This window comes from Orbicella faveolata, unplaced genomic scaffold, assembly GCF_042242905.1.
Source record: "Orbicella faveolata isolate gen_17 unplaced genomic scaffold, um_ofav_v1 contig_4, whole genome shotgun sequence".
Classification (NCBI taxonomy): domain Eukaryota; kingdom Metazoa; phylum Cnidaria; class Anthozoa; order Scleractinia; family Merulinidae; genus Orbicella; species Orbicella faveolata.
In genome coordinates, this window is record NW_028301569.1 from 10,432,543 (window position 1) to 10,452,871 (window position 20,329).

At 38.4% G+C, this 20,329-nt stretch overlaps 2 protein-coding genes across 4 annotated transcripts; one reads left to right on the forward strand and one right to left on the reverse strand.

Moving 5' to 3' along the window:
• The first annotated feature begins 866 nt into the window (after positions 1–866).
• LOC110066807 (uncharacterized) lies at positions 867–11,344 on the forward strand. 2 transcript variants are annotated; one of them, XM_089276434.1, is made up of 5 exons: positions 867–1,499; positions 1,573–1,650; positions 6,058–6,111; positions 6,533–6,586; positions 7,159–11,344. In XM_089276434.1, exons 1-5 carry the CDS (start codon positions 1,329–1,331, stop codon positions 7,303–7,305), a joined length of 504 nt encoding a protein of 167 aa, XP_089132560.1. In that variant the 5' UTR covers positions 867–1,328; the 3' UTR covers positions 7,306–11,344. The 2 variants fall into 2 exon arrangements, with proteins under 2 accessions (XP_089132560.1, XP_020629714.1); XM_020774055.2 differs by having other exon boundaries at positions 930–1,399.
• An 885-nt stretch (positions 11,345–12,229) lies between these two features.
• LOC110066801 (uncharacterized) lies at positions 12,230–19,569 on the reverse strand. 2 transcript variants are annotated; one of them, XM_020774048.2, is made up of 5 exons: positions 19,438–19,569; positions 17,357–17,468; positions 16,020–16,224; positions 15,141–15,240; positions 12,230–12,431 (listed from the first exon to the last, which is right to left on the reverse strand). In XM_020774048.2, the coding sequence occupies exons 1-5, from the start codon at positions 19,505–19,507 to the stop codon at positions 12,400–12,402; spliced, it is 519 nt and encodes a 172-aa protein (XP_020629707.1). In that variant the 5' UTR covers positions 19,508–19,569; the 3' UTR covers positions 12,230–12,399. The 2 variants fall into 2 exon arrangements, with proteins under 2 accessions (XP_020629707.1, XP_020629708.1); XM_020774049.2 differs by lacking the exon at positions 19,438–19,569 and adding an exon at positions 18,662–18,797.
• Positions 19,570–20,329: the final 760 nt, after the last annotated feature.

Here is a 20,329-nt window from a genome sequence, read left to right on the forward strand (position 1 = left end):
ATGCAATGAACTGAGAGTTTGCCCAGCTCTCATGACGCTACCCCGTTTTGGATAAGCTGCGATTTCGTCAGGAAAAATTGTAAAAACAGGCTTAGCCGTGATTGTTAAATGATGGAGGAGCGATACAATTTCGCAAGCGAAAGAGCTGCTTGATTGAAAATCTGCAATAACTTATTTCGAAACCAAGCTTTTTGTTGCAAGTTTGCTATGTGCTACACCCAAGCCGTTTCAAAATCCTGTTTACTTAATTAATATCCAGTCATCTTCCCTTTCATAGTGTCCATGAGTAATAAATAGCCGATGAAGTCATTTCTGGAGTTCTTGCAAATTCTTGCGCTTTCCGTCACCTGCTATCACTAAACAAATCGTTAAATGGTTGTTGTTTTATCCAAGTGACTCTAATACTTAGTTAAGGGGATCGAGTTTAAAATTCCTGTAAGAACTGATATGAATCCGTTTGTTGTGATAGCTGACGAAATGCGACCGACCTACAGACCTATGTGGCGTGAAGTTGCGAGGACTTTTGAGGTTTGGAGATAATGAAATCAAAAGGAAGTGCTTGGGATGTTGTCTTTTCCGACCTCTCGCTGAACACGGCATTATCCGCGTTAACGCACGGAAACCCACGAAAGCGTGCGCTTTGAATCAAAGAATGATTTCGTGGGAAGCGCGTCTCACGCGAAAGTATTTTACATTTCCCGGGAAAAAAATGGACACAGCAACCGCAAAATAAGATGCATTTGCACAATGCCTATATAGCAACGTCGCGAATTTTTTCATTTGATTTCATTTCCGGCAGCTCGGACCGTCCGTCAATCAAGCGGCATGTTCAAAAGAAGAAGGGTGGTCTTGGCTCTTCTGCGAAACAAACTACGCGGGTCCGACTGACAATAGATCACGCGAGAGCCAATCACAGAGGCGCTTCTAAGTTGTATTAGTCAATTAGCGCAGAGCTACACGATAGTAGATTTGCCAATGATTTGTGTAGTAGACAAGAAGAGTGTAAACTTGGAACAGCGCTTCAAATGCGTATCATTGCGAGTGGGGGGGTGGAAGAGGAACACAAACCTCCCACGCTCCTCGCTTGATCGGCGAACTCGGAAAAAAATTCCAAAGCGATTACAAAATCATAAGGCGCGGTCCTGAAAATTCGAAGCGCACGGTCAAGGATTTCATTTACGCGTCGCGCGCACGGCACTGAAAATAATTTTCTGGTGCGCGCACAGTCCGCACAATGAGTGATCCTAGCACGGTGGCGCCACAAGAAGAGAGCGTTGCAAACGCTGCAACGGAAACAACACAGGAAACCGTGAACGAACTCGCTCGAGATGAAAAGCTCTTGTCAACGGAAGTGCCCAGGAAAGGCAAGAGAGGACGGCCGAGAAAAAACTTTCCCGAGGTACAACTGTGTGTGTTGTGAATGTAACTTGTTACGGATAAATTTCATTGCTAGCGTCGTCGCGAAGTTGGCACTGAAGGGTCACATGCAGGAATATGAGGTCATTCGCTTGAGGACTAAATTTAGCTCAGCTTAATATCGATCATCAATGTTTGTTAACTTTCTCGCCACAGAAGCCTCAAGATGACGGAGCACCCGTTATAAAACGACCACGAGGAAGGCCAAAAGGATCCAAGAATAAAAACCCTAAGGTACGAAGCTTGTCAGAATTAAGGCCTCCCCTTAGCGCGCGCTCATGTACTGCGCTGAGTTATCATCAGTGATAGAGTGGCGTGCTACACGGGCCATTGTATTGATACAGCATCTGTAAAATGCATGGCTTTGTTGTCGATATTTTTGGCCTAACTTGTTGCTTCTTGTACTATGTATTACTCTGTAACTCCGCGATCAGTAATCACGCTGGATGTAAGCAACTCTTTGCTCTCAACAGTTGTCGAATTTTCCAACCATTGGGATTGTGTGGGGTTTTTTTGCTCTCTGTCCCTCTCTCTTTTCTGGGGTACGGCCAAGAAAATGTAACATCGTACTTGAACAGTGCGGACGCGTTTTGTTTTGTGGTTAATAATGCAGAAAAGACCCAAGTGCCAGTCTCTTTGTGCTATCAATGTTTACAACTTTGGCGCATAATAACTTAGTTATGCGTGCTGAGCAGGAGAGCTGTTGCGCGCGCTTAACGACACGAAAACTTCGCGCTTTGTGAAAAGCCTCCGAGTGGAATCTTAGCGGCTTTGCCTGTAATGTTATCGACAATTTACCATTCTTCTATTCGACTTCCGGTATTTAAAACCCGTTTGGAAAACTTTTCGCGAACGTTTGTCTCACGAAGCGTGAAATTCTCTGCATAGTTTCGTGCAGTACACCCATAAATCACTTAAAAATCACGTGAGTTTACGCACGACGCATGCGTGATCTACGCGCAATACAGCACGTGTTGTGTCCGTTGTTTTCGCGGGAAAAAAATTCGCGCGGTGTAGAAACATATCGCGACTTGAATGACATGGTAATAAAGGCCATACACGTGCGTGGTTTTGTGTAGGCTCTTTGTGTCGCATCTGCACAATGTGTGTAATAGCTTTAATCGGAAAACACAGCTCCTATGAAAAGTACACAGTTGTGATATTGAGGGATAAATCTTGGCTAGTTGCCCAATTAGCCTCGAAAAAGTTATCGTCGAAAATTTGAATCGGTAGCGATCGCGATAGCAAAGTGGAGTTTGAACGCCTCTGAAAAGCGATCCGTTAGTGCGAGCAGAAAATTGAAATCCTCCACGGATGTTGTAGTGGGCTAATACTTCCTGGCTTAATACCGGAGCCAAATGAATTTCGTTTAGCGATGACAAATCATAATGTCCATTGTACGATAATTTTTCACGTGGGATTGTCTTGTGAAATGCAAACATTGTACCACCGAACGAGCGGTCATTGAATGAAATTGTGTTCGGTGACCTTCGCATAGATGTTTGCGAAACTCGTGGATGAATCGCCCTGCCCCCTCGTTGAAATGTTTTTATGTGTTTTAAATAACTACTTCTTCAGGACATTTTTTCGGGGCTATGTCAATAGCGCTTCGTCGGACCACGTGTTTTCGATGCGGTGTTCTCCTGTGCTTTATCGAGGATTAAACGTGCTTCATACGTTTTTTTCAGTGTTTTTTTTTTTTGAGCACGTACAGAAACATTGATAATAACGTTACAAGTTTTCTTCATTTTGGATAAAGCAATCGAAGTTTTAATAGGCAAGGAAAAGGTACAACACCATCAATTTGAAAGAGGCCGGAAACCGCAATGGTGAACTTCGATCGTGTTCCTTTGTTAAGCTGGATAAAAAACGTTACCAAAACAAAACCGTGCAAAGAAACACTTAAAAAACGCGTCTTCTCTCTCCTGCTGTTATTTTGCTACAAGTCGTCTCCAATACAACGTATTGACCGCGAGACAAATGTTTTATTTTTTATATTTTACCGCCTTCGCTTCCGTGGAAGACATATTGAAAGTGAGTCAAAGTGTAGATGCTATCTCAGGCGCTCTGCCCGGCCGGCCGCCTACCTTGATTATGCTAATGGAACAAATTTGAAAACAATTCCTTGATATCTCCTAATCATTTAATAATCCCACAGTCGAGTTATTTTCTGCAGGTGACACTTTTAAAGAAAGTTCTGCCCGATTGACTTCCTTTTAAAATTATCAACAATGTTAGTTTCTGACACTGGACAGCTGCTATAAGATAAGATTGTTTCTAAATATACATGAAATACATGAATATATATGTATATATTTTTCTTTTTTTAATTTACTTCCCTTCTTTATGCAGTTCTGTTTGTCAGGCAATAATCACACCATATTAGAAACTCAACTGTGGAGAGTAAATTTCCTTTTAATTAGCGAGCAAATGCTTCTTCGCCAAGGTAAAACTTATAAAAACCGACTTGACAACTTCTGTAAAATTTCCGTTATTTTATCGTAATAAATTGATTATTAAAGATTTACAGGGCCAAATCTTTGCAATATCTTCACTTTGTTGTTTATTTTCTTTGCGAACGAAGGTTGCGAAATTCACCAAAAAAAAAACTAGACACATTTAAGAAATTGTTGTCATTAATAGAATCTCCTTAACCCTGAGAGTAAGGCTTATTTCGAATTCGTTATTGTACATAAGTAATTTTAAATATGCCACCACATGTTCAACATATTTAATAACGCTATTTTGATTGTTGAAATCTATGAAATTTCGTAAGTCTCTTTGGAACAATGACACAATAAAAAGCTGCAGCTCTCGTGGAAAAAAGATGAACAAAACGTCATTAAAGGATTAAAAGCTAAGAGATTTCTTAAGATGTTGTGTTCGATGGCTAATGACGGATGCTGATTCCTTTGTTTCTGCTTCTGCTTTTTCGTACACCAATGGGAGACGGTTCGTCTCTATGTAATACCAAAGACAATACTTAAGGAATTAATTTAGAACATCAAAGACATTTTCATTCGAAATTTTCAGAATAAGTTTAATGCATGTCAAAACTAGACAAAAATGTTCATAAGCTTCCTAAATATGGAGATATTAGGTTTTGATCAAGCAGTGTGGTCCCTTTCCCTCAAGGCTCAAGAGTGATCAATGCCTGATTCTCTTTAGAACAATACAATGACAAGCAGACTGGACAGATTATGACAATTATGAAAATTATTCACTAGGGGATAGTTGTGGGGCCCTACCAAATTTGAAAGAAATTGTACAACAATCAAACATGTATCCCAAGCTTAAGACTTCCTCAATTCACAAAGTGGCTTGAACAAGATATAGAGGGCTTTCAATGCTTTTTATCTTCAATAGGACTGCCTCCTCTACATTGTATTGTGACAAAATAGGTAACTAAGATGTATTTGTTTTATCCTTGGTCTCCTAGTATCTGCTCTTTCTCACAGCAGTACATACCCGCTGAATTAATTTGCTGCTTCTTAACAGCTGTTTCAGCCTTCACTCAGAAAGTGAAGTAAATTAAATCTGAATGCCACATGCAACTTGGGTTGTAATCATGAACTTATTGTCTGACCAGGGAGTCGTCGGATCTGTTGTTACATTGATTACCTCTGGAATAGCTGACAATAACCTAGGGTAAACATTTTGTAACAAAGAAGGCATAGGCTGTACAATTGTAACATCTAACCTTTAATTTTTGAAAGAAATTAATGGAATTGTAGATCCCACTTTTTTCTTCACTTTCTCCCTTCTTTTCACCACAGTTCTCAGATATGATTGATTTTTAACTCTTCATTGTCACCTAATCTTTGTTAAAATGAAATTTTTAATTTTGAGTTTTCTGAGATTTCAAAAGATCCCAATTGTGTGATAGTTTTATGACTGAAGGTTAAATGTAAATGGAATATGAATATATAAATACTTCTTCTACCTTGTAATTAAGTGGCCTTGCTGGTTGCCATAATTAACATTAATAACTCACAGAACAATTCCCATATTAAAATTCGTAACATTATTAAAAGCTTTTTGTCTTGTTTTTATGACCGGCCTACCCTGTCAAAATTGATAGATTACATTTTTGTCATCTACAAAATGCACTTAACTGGCTTTAGTTAACACACACAGTGCCAATGTGTCTTTCCAGAATATACCCAATACTCTTGATAACATCATTCTTGCTACATACAATAATGATTTGCCATACATTTCTAGTAATGTTACTTTCAGCACAGAATTCAGTGGTTCAATCAGCAAACCAACTCACACCATATATATTTGCCATGAATTTACACGGCAAATATATTTTCATTTGGTGCTCAAAAAGAGAGACTGGGAGGGAGTGGACGGGGGGCACAAGTGAACATGGCGCCTCAATAGGGCAGGGGAGCTTCCTCTAGACAAGTTATTTGTATTACTGAGGTAGCAGCAGCAGGAATCTCGGTCACTTGGGACCCAAATAACTGCATGGAATGAGGTGTCTGTATCATCATCATCATCATCATCATCATTGATTTGCTATGTAAATAATAACAAAAGATATGCTAATAACATGCATGAGTAAGGGGAAAAACAAAATTCAGTTCTTGAAATTGTAAGTGGTGTAAAACAATATTCTTGGTTAATTATCAGCCCAAGCCAGTTGCCACGGGACCAAAGAGACCAAGAGGAAGACCGCGAAAATGGGTAATTGAGATAGTTTACACCAGTTAGTGTTATTTCCATGCTAGAATGATTAACCGTCAAGTAAAGTGACTGATCAATGGACCATCTGACCGATTAACTGACTGACCGACTGCCTGACAAACTAATCGACCAACCAGTGCAGTGGACATGTTTATATAGTCCCATTGAATGCAGTCCTGGACTCACAATTTGCGTAATTGATGTTAAACATAACATTCCATGATCAATTCAGCTTAACATTTGCAGCTTGTCACCCTTATAGATTTTTCCCAAAAAGCTTGGTGTGTTATAAACTGGGTTTCTGCTGTCATCTTTGTTGCCATTGCAGGGATGCCGCAAAGAATGTCTGCATGATGGTTGAACGTTTAGCAATAATGAATAGCAGTGATAACACTTGTCTCTTTGTTCAATTAATTTATAGCCTCCTCCAGATACATCACTACCTAAACGGAGCAGGGGAAGACCTAGGAAAAATGTGAGTCCTAATTTAGAAGTAAATGCAAAGTGGGATGTTGAGGTCTCAAACATATCACAAAAATAATCCTTATCCATCGAGTATTTCACATAATTTGAAAGTGGTAGGGGAAGCTACAAGAGCCATTTCATACAACATTGACCAAGTTTAGGTGTAAAGTGCCTGTTTTATATCATGTTTTAGCAAGCAATCCAACTTCTTTCATTTGCGATTGTAGATAAGACACACTTTCTTTGAAAATATTTATTAGAGTGCGTGGCATGAAGGTCGACAGATCACTTAGGGTCAAAAATCCTGCCTAAGAACATAACACCAGCACTCCAGCTGGGCTTTAGCTTGGACAGGTTTGTTAGTCTGCAAGCACGTTCTCATGGAGAAGGGGCTGTGGAAGGAGTGAGTTAATTCTGGGACAACCTAGCAAGTTCTCCTTTCCTCCAACTGCTACTATTGTCAAGACAGCTTGCTCTCAGGCCATGTGCTTTTTTGACATAAGATCCTCCACAAAATCCATTATGTCAACCCATGAACATCTCCTTTACTTAATAAGTAGTAATTAAAGGTTTCTCTTGCAGGCAAACCCAACTTTAGAGCTTCCCACTATGGTTGGCATGGCAGCAGATCCAACTTTGCAAAACGATAGACCACCAGTAGTAACTGCACCAATCGCAACTGATGTTGTTCCACCAGACGATTTATTTAATAATGATGATGCAGACTGAGCTCATCGTTGAGACACTGAAATACCCTTGTACAACATACTTCTACTCTACAAAGGTTGGCAGTATGAAGCAGAGTGTAATGGACAGAATTGAGAGGTTACTATGCAAAGTATTATATTGAGAGATGGAAAATGAATTGAAAGATATCGAACAAGTTTGGTAGAGAATGGTATATTGGTCGTGTTTGCTTATAAAATGTGACACATAATTATATAATATTATATATACATTAGGAATAGATCTTTGCGAATTGTGCACCACTGTTTATAATGTAACACAATTATTAATATATGTATAGAGTAAATTTAGAATATAACAGATTGCAGCAAAGCTCACTGGAGAACATTTCACATGCGCACTTAGTAATTGCTATGCTAATGGCTTAGATAACATTATTCTTGACATCTTTATGGTGTCTGCTACATCTTATAGATTCTCTGTGAATCCGTCATTGTCCTAATAATATTGGCTGTCAAGTTGACATTTGAGCAAAGTTGGTACAATTTCAATACCATTTAAAAGTATAAAGCTGTTAGAAGTAAAATTATTTGTCGCATATTACCATTGTATTGTGTGTATATAAACATTTTGAATTTAGTATTATCACTATGCATACATTTGTAGAGGTGTAATTTGCCTTTTAACTCATACATGGAATTTCTAATAATTCTCAATGTTGAAATTAGTATTAAAACATAGGTCAGTGTATTTATCATATTGTGATAATAATATTATTGATCATGATGAACTTGTAGAACCAGAATAACTTGTTTATCAGGTTCCTTATTGTCTTCAGCACCAGCAGTGATCAGCACCTAATTTTTCCTCAAAGTATCAGGTTATCAGAATTTAGGATCTGATTTAATTAGGAAAAAAATTCTGTTGTCCTAATTACTATAAAAATTAGTTGATACTTGTTCTCCTGCTAGGACAAGATGAGATAGAAATATTTTTAGTCAATAATAGAAGGGTTAGGTCACTCTATTTTTGGTGATTTGTTACATATAAATCCAGGGGGACTCCTACATAAAAAGGACGGTGGTGCTCATTAGAAATTTTACAAAGAACCCCTAAGTGGTACCAAGATCCTGTTTTGTGTGTACAGCTTTTCACCCTTAAGAGGTACCAATTCTAAAACTACACAATAACTGACACTTTCATAATTTCTACAAGCAATGAAGACAATTCCTTCAAATACCTTCTACAACCCCTGTACTTGTAATGTTGATTGTTAGATATATCCTGTCATATTTTTTTGGAACTAAAAGGTGCCACAAAAGCTCCCACTGTGGGCCTTTTACGGCTGAACATCTCAAGAGGTACCAAAACCACGGGTACTTACCATTTACATGGGAAAACCGGAAATTCCAGTTGGAAAGTCAAATGGTTTGTGCCATTCCATTTGGGAAGCTTCAGAAATTATGGGCTGTGATTTGAGGTGATGCTATTTTTCTACTCTTTTAAGTCTCTCTAGCTGATGTGGACATACTTTATAACGATTCCCTCTCCCGCAACGTCGCATTTAATTGTTTAATGTTTATGCCTGAAATTTCCAACCGGATGGTTTTTGTAAATGGTAAGCACCCCACGTTTTTACCCCTAAAAGGTGCAAAAAGCACTCCTGCCCCTTTTATATGGGAGTCCCCTCGCGATATACACTAGTCTTGACAATAATCAGTGTTGGTCGAGTCACATTCCTAAAAGACTTCAGATGACTACAACATTGTTCAAATTAACATGTCATACTTAGCTCCAGGTCACATTGGAGAAGTTAAAAAGAGAAAACCAGAAAGAGCATGGCCTTGTCTGTGGTTTTAAGTGGAATTGCATGTTGCCACAAAGACAAACCGAACTCTTCAATGAATGTTTTAGTATCAATTTTGTGTAGATTCAAAGGGATCTTTATATTATTCAAGGACACCTTAAGGTTAGTGTTTAAAATTTAGTGACTTAATGAATTATTATTGGAAATTGAACTTATGTTGGTAGTAATGTTGGGAAACGTATGTTGGTATCTTGGTAAATCTGTTATAGTTAAATTGAACTCTCACCAAAGGTAATAACTTTGAGGAATTCTTTTGTGATAAACATGCCAGGAAATTGTTCACATGGAACAATTCTTGTTGTCATTGATCATTGTTTTGGTTGTGCTTTTATGCATAGTTAAAATGACAGTTTTGTTACATTTCTCTGGAGAAGAGTTTAGAAGATTGATAGTCAATTGGCACTGTAACTAGCATGTTGGCTGTAACTTAGCATTACTTTTCTTGGAATTCTTTTAAAAATTTAAAAATTTGAGTAATAATAACTAATAATATTACTAATTAATTATCAATAAGTGTCAGTAATTACTAACAATCTGTTGAGTAACTTACTTGAGTGAACTACAATCCCAGACAAAAAGCCCCCCCACTTACAATGTTGATAATCAGGTGATTTTTCTCCTTTTTGTTGAAAAACAATGCGACATTTTCCAACATTGATCATGGGGGATGGGGCATATGCGATCCAGCTCAACTGTCCCAAGTACTTTTGTCCGGGATTGTAGTTTTGTGAGTGAGCTTTAAACCAGGAAAAAGGCTGGTGAGTCTTGAAGCAATAATAATTATACTGAACTGCTTGAAATAAATTTTCTTCAAGCTTCTTGGGAAATATAGGTTTAGTTCAAGACTTGTTTACATTCTACATAATTCTCAGCCTACCAGCTAATTATACTTATTTCTGTACTTGTTGTTATATTGCTGCCTGTTCCAGAAACTAACCCATTCTACTAGGCTCGATTTCTGCGCTCTCTTGGGTCTACGTTCCGCCCCAAGAAGGGAGTGAGCACAGGCTGATTTCCCACAACAGCGGTTGGTAATTGAGCCTACCATTGTACATGCTTTACCTCAACTAACCAATGTGCCTAACAGGGTATTAACATTGAAATGCCTAAGTCTGTAAATTAAACCCTAGTGTGTGACCATTCAACTGAAAGCTATTGCGTACTTTCATGTGGTACTGTTTATTATGCTGTAAAGTGTGGTTTGTTCTAATGAAATCATGGCTAATATGATCAACCAGTTTCCTTTCCTTGATAATACAAGTTTTTGCATCAAGGAGCAGTACATCTTCTCAGCCTGGCATACATGACTGTACACCATTTGCTTCCATTGACTGAAAAGAAGTGGATGTGATAAATCAACGTTTTATTCTGTGTTTAGTTCTTTGAACTCTCTCCAGTTGTTTGTTTCATTGTTCCTTTGTTTACCAAAGTTATGTCTTAATTGTTTTGTGTTGTTTCCTATACATACTTTTCATAAAAGTTTAGTAGGCCTTATTATGGTCAAAATGAGTAACACAGCCATGCTTATTTTAAGGTTAGCACACATTACGGGAAATGTTGTGGGGACGTGAAGCGGGGACATGCCTCTTTGTGTGTACTCATGGGATGCATTTTGCAGGGATAGTCAGGTGATCTGCACCACTTTAAAACCCCTATTTTCACTCATTTGCTTGTTCTTGTTTTAAATCTGCACCTCTTTTGTTCTTAGGGCTAGAGGTATTGTTTGTGTTCTTTATCTATTGTTTTATTTGGCCAATGATAGAGAACCTTGTAAATGGTGTAGGTTGGGTGGGGACACTCAAGCTGGTGCACGCAAAGTGGATGTTGGTTCATTTCTTTGTTGTTGTGGGGACAGTTTGCAAGAGCAGTGTACACAATGCAACATTGAAAATTGAGGTGGTTTTGTCCCTTCTTCATTGATGCACAAATTCAACCAGCTGAATTTCATGCAACATGTAGCAGGGACAAACGTTTGTCCTACAACAGAACTTTTTTTGCAAAAACAGGCATGCCCCATGGGGGAAACTTGTCACTGCTGTGCAGCATGTCCCACTTCACGTCCTTGCAACATTTCCCCTAGTAAATGTCAACCTTTAAAGTTACAGTTTTCCTTGCTTTGATTTAAAACACATTTAGCGTTGTTGATTGATGTTGTTTCTTGTTTTAACATTATTGTACTATTATAAATGACCAAAATAAAATGAGGTTCACTAAGTATGCCATCAGTTTGTGAGACATTGTCAAGTTCCGTGAAACATGACAAACCAAGTGTTAAGATCATTATTCGTCACACAATAATGGGAAACACAGTACTTACTGTTGTTCACAGAATTATGTTGTCTGGTTTTTGTTTTGTTTTGTTTTGCTTTGTTTTGTTTCTTTACACAGTTGTTTCTCTTTTGAGGGAGAGAGTGGTTCAGAAACTGATAAGACCAAATCTTGGAATTGTTGTTGTGAAGAAATGACCTGCCATGATGGGGTGGGTTAGCCTGTGAACTGGATCCGGTTAGAAGGGTCTGACCGCAGCTGTTAGGGTTGACAAGAAAATGGCGGAGGGTAAAGTGGCCACAGGGAGATGAGACTAGAGAACCTGTTTGCAGGCTAGGGGTGGGTTTGGATATTTGATGTAACTGCTCAAAGGTTAATTCCGCATACAAGCTCAGTGCCCGATCAGGCCAGTGTGTATCTCTGGTTTCTGTAGCATGAAGTGACTAGGAGTATTTCTACCCCTGGATGGGATGCTAGGCCATCGTAGGGTTAACCTCTCCCCCCCCCCCCCCCCCCCAGCATTTAAGTCGCCAGTACCCATTAAATTTATACTGGATGGAGACTCATAGGGGCACTGTAAGTGTAGTCTTACCCAAGAACACAAAACAATGTCCCCAGCCAGGACTCAAACCTGGACCACTCAATCCACAGTCAAGCAGAGTAACCAGGTCCGAGGCTACTGCACCTGCACACTGTAACTGCACACATTTAAAACAAACAACCAAAACACTTTTTTAGGCATTTCTGATAATCATTAGTTGAAGCTTAAACTAGACATGTATACCATCCAGAACTTTCACGAACTAGACAAAATAAAAGTAACAACATTCCGCAACACTGGAAACTGCACTTTAATATTTTTTTTCTAAAATAATCTGGGCTCACTTTTCAAGCTAATTTTAAATAATTCAAGCATGACAATCACATGACACCAAGCAGGTTACCAGAGTCGACTGTCATCAAGATTTCAAATTTACTATCAGTCTCTAGAGACAGCTTTTCTACAATTCACTCTTCTTGCTTTTTTTAGTACCTGAAAAAAAATAATAAAAAACAGAGTCAAACAAAGGTCTAAGTCATGCTATAATTATGCAGTCAAAATGCTGCCAATTGACGCTTCATGTACTAAGCAGACACCTCCCAAACCGAGACCCTTGGTTATTATATTTTCCCAGCAATATACAGGCACTTCATTTTAAACCTCCCGTGTGTGGACATTTTTCCTGTGCCAACACTTTTTCTGATCCCTGGCAAGGGGTGTCTACTTACTTACAGGAGGTTAAACTTTAATTAGTCTATTAGCCACATTAGAAGCAATGTGAAAAACAAGTCATTTTTACCCTTTTCCCTCAAGTAAATGCTCACATTTTCTCTTGTTGAATTCGATGATTAAACCATGATTATATCATGTTGACAGCACCAGAAGTGAAGTCTCTATTGTAAGTTCTCTCAATTCATAGATACATTTGTTAAATTAAAATTGCTTTACAGAGGGAGGGAGAGGTTATTTCATATTCAACTGTTTAAAGTAAGAGCTTTTTAAGGGTGCCAATTCAAGGCTGGACTCCTAATCAACAAAATACAGTATTTGAATCACTTTTTACAAGATCAAAAGATGGTGCTTTCTTTACAAGGATTACTGGAAGCAAGCTCTGTCATCAGCTTAATCACTGGCTCATATGTTAGCTAATTAAATAAACTTTCTGTCAAATAAACTCAATTAATCTTTCAACAGTGAACTTAACTTTAGAATCTTTTTTTTCACATATCAGATGTGGGAAATCATTTTCATGTTTTAACATCTGGTATCCAATTGTTTCTACATCCTTCTAATCTCCAGTCTAGAATCAATGGAATTTAACTAAAGGACTTATTTCCTCAACCCACAGGTCACGCAAGCATTCTGTGAGCTCATTAATTTAATTGTAAATCAGCAAAAATGAAAGGTCATATAATTATGCAGTGTTGGAAATTAAATTTTGACAGCACTTGCCATTTAGCCAAGTGATCCTCAAAATCCACTGGCCAGGTGTAATTTTCACACACCCAGAAAGATGCCCCCATGAACCAATTTTACCGTATTATCCCAATTTATCATCAACTTTTGACACTCTTTGGAAATATTTTCACATATCTATAGTTTTAACTGAAAAATAGCTAAACGAAGAGCTGACACTACCGAATTCCCACATATCCATAGAATCAAGACATTGGAGTAAACAACTTGTCAGCACGTGGAAGACTGATGTTTTTCCTTAATTTTCAAAAGCAGTTTCTATTATTTTCAAGAGAAATTTGTGTGAAATTTATTTCTTAACAAGCAAATCTTCATGCCCTAATTACTGTCGGTTCAACTAGAGACCAGCAGTATATATCCCTTCATAGACGTGTAACCGTTAGTGTAAATTATCACTGGAGTAAGCTGTATCTATCTTAGTTAATGAAACACTATGTTTTTTATTACTGGCAAATTATTTGGGCATCTTGAAAGATAAAAAAAGTACTGAGGTAAGTTTTCGTTTTGAGATATTCTTGTCAAAATGGAAAATAAAAAGGAGTGCCATCAATATGTATACCTAAATAATTTCTCGAAAATGAAAATCGTACTCGCCCAATGCTTGTCACACTTGCATAGGCGAGGGGGCAAGTGCTAATTTCTAACACTGCATATGGGAACTGAGCAGTGGATAAATCCTATGACAAAACAGCTTAATGAGCCTTTAATTTGTTTAAATATAAATCTAATAGTGTTCAATTGCAAATGCCATTCTCTGATTGGCTACGCTACCCACTATATTCTGTTGCAGATAGTGAGTAGCCTAGCATTATGCGCTTGTTAACAAATTGGCTGCCACTTCTTTGCATTAGATAAAGTTTTGAATTGCTAAACAAGTAGATTTATACAAATTAAAACAGATTAGATTATTCGCTCTCCATTTCTATGCCATTTCTGACTTAGCATATTTGTCAAAAATGTTGAGGATTATGTATGCTGCAAATTGGGCGAGGTCTCCCGATCTGTATGTGGGTGTGGGTAAGTTAAGTCTGCATACAAGCCAAGTGGCCCATCAGGCCAGAGTTTATCCTGGTTTCCATAGCATGAAGTGACTAGGAGTATTTCTACTCTCCCCTGGATGGGATGCTAGTCCATTGCAGGGTTACCCCCAGCATTAAGTTCATCAGTACCCATTTATACTCCTGGTTGGAGACAGGCACTGTGAGAGTTAAGTGTCTTGCCCAAGGAAACAACGCAATGTCCTTGGCCAGGGCTTGAACCCAGACCACTCAATCCAGAAATGAGCGCACTAACCATGAGGGCACCATGCCTCCCACAAGGACCGGTGGGTGTGGGTAAGCTTTGGTAACTCAGAACAAAACAAGGGAATATTCTTTTCATAGACCTGTAGTTGAACAACAGTTTTAATAAATAAATACATAACTAAAGACAAAAATTTAATACAACTAGAACCTGGTCAGTTTACAACCAACTCATCATAATAGCCACCAAATGTTGGCCCAAAACAAGCTGGCCAGATTTTGGTGAATGGACATTTCTTTGTTTTCCAGGCCCCAGTTGTTTGAAGGCTGGTTAATCCACTGGATAAATCATGTGCACGATCCACTGGATAAGTGATAACAGAACAAACCACGCTATCCGCTGGGGCAAATAGTGATTTATACAGTGGATAGCATTACCCACCTTTTGAACAACCTGGGCCAGGTATATCAATGGCTTAGTTACCTTTTGAAGGGTCAAACTTAAGTGATGCTGAATTCATGCAGTAACGCTGGCCTGTTGGTCTGGGGCCATCATCAAACACATGTCCTAAATGTGCTCCACACTGTAACAGAGACAAGACACGTGCCATGATTTATGTTTTTAATGAATGTAGATGTGACTGAGAAAATTACTTCATTGTGATTGGCTGAGAGCAGGCCAACTTATCCTCAACTTTTCATTTGCACTGCAATGCAAATTACTGTGTGAGCATTCATAAATTCTAAGTCACAATCATTAAATGGGTTAATGTATGAAAGCTCTTAAAAGGCAGTAAAAGATAATTTTTACACTACTCATGATATTTGAAAATTCTGTCATTAACAAATGGCACTCACCTAAAGGCTTGTGCAATTATGAGAGAATTGTCAGATATCATTTGTAGTGTGCAATGAAAACCCTCAAGTTTCACTCACATTACCTGTACTATACAAACATGAATGAGCATGTTAAGTTTACATTACACCAAGATAAAGGTAAAGTCTACATGCGAGCCAAGTGGCCCATCAGGCTGGCGCTTATCTCTGGTTTCTGTAGCATGAAGCTAGCAACCAGGAGTATTTCTTCTCCCCCCTGGATGGGATGCTAGTCCTTTGCAGGGTTACCCCCAGCATTAAATTTGCGGGTACCTATTTATACACCTGGGTGGAGAGAGGCACTGTGAGAATAAAGTATCTTGCCCAAGAACACAACACAATATCTGGCCAGCCAGGCGAGGGCTGGAACCCGGACCACTCAATCCGGAAATGGGTGCACTAACCACGAGGCCACCACACCTCCACAGTTACCTGTTGCATCAACTGAAGGTACAATATAATGTCATGTGGCTTGACTAAAACTCACATCAGCACATGTTACTTCAACTCTTGTCATTCCATGTGAAGTATCCGTAATTTTCCTCACACTTCCATCTTCAGCCGTTTCCCAAAATGACGGCCAACCAGAGCCGGATTCAAACTTGGTGTCAGACAGGAAAAGTTTCTTTCCGCAAACAATGCATCTGTACACACCGGGTTCCTTGTTATCCCAGAGTTCACCAGTAAATGCTCTATAAAGGAAGTGGTGAGTGAAGCATTTTTAACCCTTCTGGCTCATAATTCTTAGTGCTTTCGGGCTTTCCATGTAGAGGCTGTTAGGTGTATTGCTACTCCCACCTGGATAGGATGCTAGTCCCTCACAGGTGAACCTGAGTAACATTTGCTGATACACATTTATACACCTGATTGGAGAGCAGCACTATAACAATAAGGTGTCTTCCACAAAATAATAGCTTTGCCAACAACACAATGCCTTTTCAATCATTTGTAATCCGTGTTAATCTTCTCCATCCTTAGCCATCCTCGTTCCTTTATGGTTTATCATTATCTCATTGGTGTTTTTCTATCTTATTAAACTGTTATTTTCAGTTTTCCTACCATTTAAAGATAATTTTGTATGTGGTCAAAATAACTCAAAATACCGTGACTGAGCCCTTTAAGTCTCAAGGATTTTCAGCAAGTTTAATTGGGGTCCTACCCCAGGGGTACTCCCAGAAAAATTGGGTGGGGGTATGCAGCCCACTTACCCTATTTATGACTCAACCAAAAATCTGATACCCTATTTATGAACGTTGTGGCTGGCACATTTGCCGTCAACATAATTTAAGAAGGGCTATTGTTGATGGTCTCATCAATAATGATGAAACGGTAGCTTCTTCTAAAAAAAACATACCCAATTTAAGACTAGAGTGCAAAAACCATACCCTATTGAAGATCAAAATGGCCAAAATCAATACCCTATTTATGACTCAAATGAAACACCATTGCATGTCCCTTTGGGGCCACACATACCAATATAGCCCATATAAAGGAGTACCCCCAAGGCAGTCCTACTAATTAAGGATGGTAGGAGGACCCAGACAAGAAGTTGGTAGCCCCTGGCATTTCCAGCTTGTCTGAATCTTAATTTACCCGATGTTAACAATTTATGTCTGAGACTTAGCTTCCCAAGTGTTCTCTGATAGAAGTAAATGTTCATTAACATTATAAGTCAAGAATGATCTTTCTCACAATTTCAATTCAAGTGCTTTAAGTATTTCTCCTTTTTGGGAACATTTCAGATGCAGTAAAAATTTATTTATCCTGTCAGTATTACATGTACGACCAGACTACAGTTTTATTTAATATATCATTGCCACTGACCTCTCTGTACCCCTCTCCTGTGTCACATGATATTCCTGCAGAGTAAGTTTCTCTCTAAGTTCTTTCTCACTAAACTGAACCTTGTAGGGCTCTTGCTCAGCAGCTTTGGTTGCTAGTCAAGATAAAGTGGAAATTAAAGCAAAAGATTATAAATATGTAAATAAATATTCACTCTGAAATATTTACCCCAGTTCATGTAAGGGCTGTAAAATATTAATGAGAATAATAATAATCTTTCTAGGAGCTAATTGTTCTTTGAGCAATGAGCAAGTTTGATCAAGACAAGAAACTGAGAAAAGAAACACATTGCACTAGGAAAGAACTGTAACAGCTTTGAACTTTAAAAGGCAGTAGGCATAATAAAAGCTCTACAGGTTCAATCAACACAGATGTAGTATTATATTGTAAGATAATGCACCATCTACTACGTAAACATATTAAATGGTTTTCATTGTCTAGTGACAAGTGCTCTGGCTACAGTAGTTGTTATGTAAGCATATCAGACACTTTTTCTCACAGGATATTAAGCCATATACATTTTAACTCTGGCTGGCTTTCCAGTGGAGGGCACCAACAATTTTTATTATGAGGAGCAGTTGACAACAAGCTGATCTGAGGTTCCATTCAAGATGACTTCCCTGGAGATCTTAAAGGCTGCCCAGCCTGGAGACCAGGTGAACTAAATGGCAAGTAATAGACAGTATGCAGCAAAACTGTCAGCTGATGACACAATTTTGAGAGGGCTGTTTATTTTTAGAGGCACTGAGCAACAATATGCAAGATAATGATATGCATCACTGAAAACAAAGTTGAAATATTGTAATGAGGTCAGCTTTTTTCTGTATCTGTTCTCTTATTTATATCAATTTTTGTTATAAAAGTTATCAAAAATAGCTCTTAATTCACTCAGCAAAATCTCTTGTTGATTCACAGCCATTTTGATCATGTTTTTACGTGATCGTTCAGCTTGAAAACGAGAACAGACCGAAAGAATTTGTGGCAGACAGGAAATCTTAATCAATAGACCGGCCGAAAACTTAAATATATGACCAAAGAAAATTTTGGATTTCTTTCCTCGTAAAACATCATTAATTTACTTCGATAAACATTCAACGTTTAAAATTCATGCTACAGTTTTAACGTTAAAAATGTCTGTAACGTTCACACAAATGGACATTTGTGAGCGAATTGAGTTTAACCGGCACTCTCAGCTTGAAAATAATTCCTGCTTCCCAAAGAAAGAAATCAATCGTTTTGACCGCAAATGTGAAATGGTCTGTGGCATGTTTACGTTATGTACAGTACCTTTACGTGAAAATTTCACAGGGAATTGCTGGTCAGAACCTTTAGGTGGTAAAACTTTCCACATGCCTGCAACGAAACTTTTCCCGAACACTCTTTACGTATATGGCTTGGAGAGAGTTATACTTTTCAGGAAATAAGTTGTGACGTCATTAATAAAAGTTATCCCCAACAGGGCAGATTGTCTGGTAATTAAGCTCAGATCAAAAGAAACATCGTGAACAGGCCAATGATTGTTCACCTAAAATTTCAAACTGTGTTTCGCATTTAATGTTTTTTAGACAAAACAAATTAATTTATCATCGTGTCAATCTGGTGCTACACGCTAAAATTACACTTATATTTAACAACAAAGGTCTTTCAAATTTTCAAATGTTTACAATCCTGATATATTAAAAAAAAGCGAACGGATACTAAGTTTATGCAATGTACATTATAAATGTAAACAGTCGTTTAGCTAAAGTTGCATAATCAATTTCATTTCGTAGCACTGACACCTCGATCGAAAAAGATATTCCCAACGGTTTTCCAAAATGAAATATTCAAGGTCTTGGTTTGAAAGTAAAGCTGGAATCTAAAATTCTTTGCTGTGTAAGGACGCTGCTTGTAAAGGTCTCGATTTAGAACTTTCTAGCCAGGCTTAGGGATTTGCACTGTCTTGTGTTTGCAAAGTTTTGATCTGAAAACTTGTGCGAGCAAAAATAGAAACTCTCGCCCCCAGAAAATTCTCTTCATCTTGATAGAACAATTGTAGTTACAAAGAGAATTGTCATTCTTACCTTCACTACCCATTAGAATTCTATTTACTATCTGTATTATGAAGACAAAACGACAACTTGTTAATTTCATTCCTTCTCAGTTGGAATGACTCGGGTTCCATATCATGAGTAAGAGCTGGGAACGGGTAAAGCGCTCGCGGGGTCTGACGGGAAGGAGGACATTGAGCAGAAAATAGAGAGTCAATAGAGGAACGAGAATAACATTTTAGTTTTTAACATTCTCGCGAGAAAGTACATGCATTTCCAAATTTGGCAATTAAGTTACAGCAATTTCACAGTTCCACCGGAAGGAAGTAATCATGGATTACTGCGGTCTGTATAATAGTCCTAGCTTGGGAATAAGAGCATTCCCGGAAGGAAGGCGCTAGGCGGGGTTGACACTATTGTTTTGACCGACTCGTCGCTACCAGTGTGATGTCACAAAGCAACGAGTGAGCGCTTTGCGCCTGTCATAAGGTTTAGCTTTTTAGCCGTTTTATCCTAATTAGGGTATACTCAGATAGAGAGTCGGCATAGTTTGATCATTTTGGTCATAAGTATCTTCGTCTGCATTAGCTGTAAACCAACTTGCTAACAAAACTGGGATACAGGTACCTCGGACAAAGCCACCGCGACGAAAATGAATTTTACCAGGATTAGAAACATTATGCAACTGGCTGCTTTTGCTTTTTCAAAAATAGTTATTACTCAGCAATGTTTACCTACAGGAGATCAACGTTTTGGTGATATCGACCTACGGGGGTTACTTAGGCCACATAACACGCGCACGGACATTTTCTGTCAGGCTTCAAATTTCTAGTCGCACAACAAAACATCTCTCCAAATTTCGGGGTTTTTTTTTGGGGGGGGGGGTTGTTTTTCACATATGTTATGCAATTCGCTGTGTTTATTA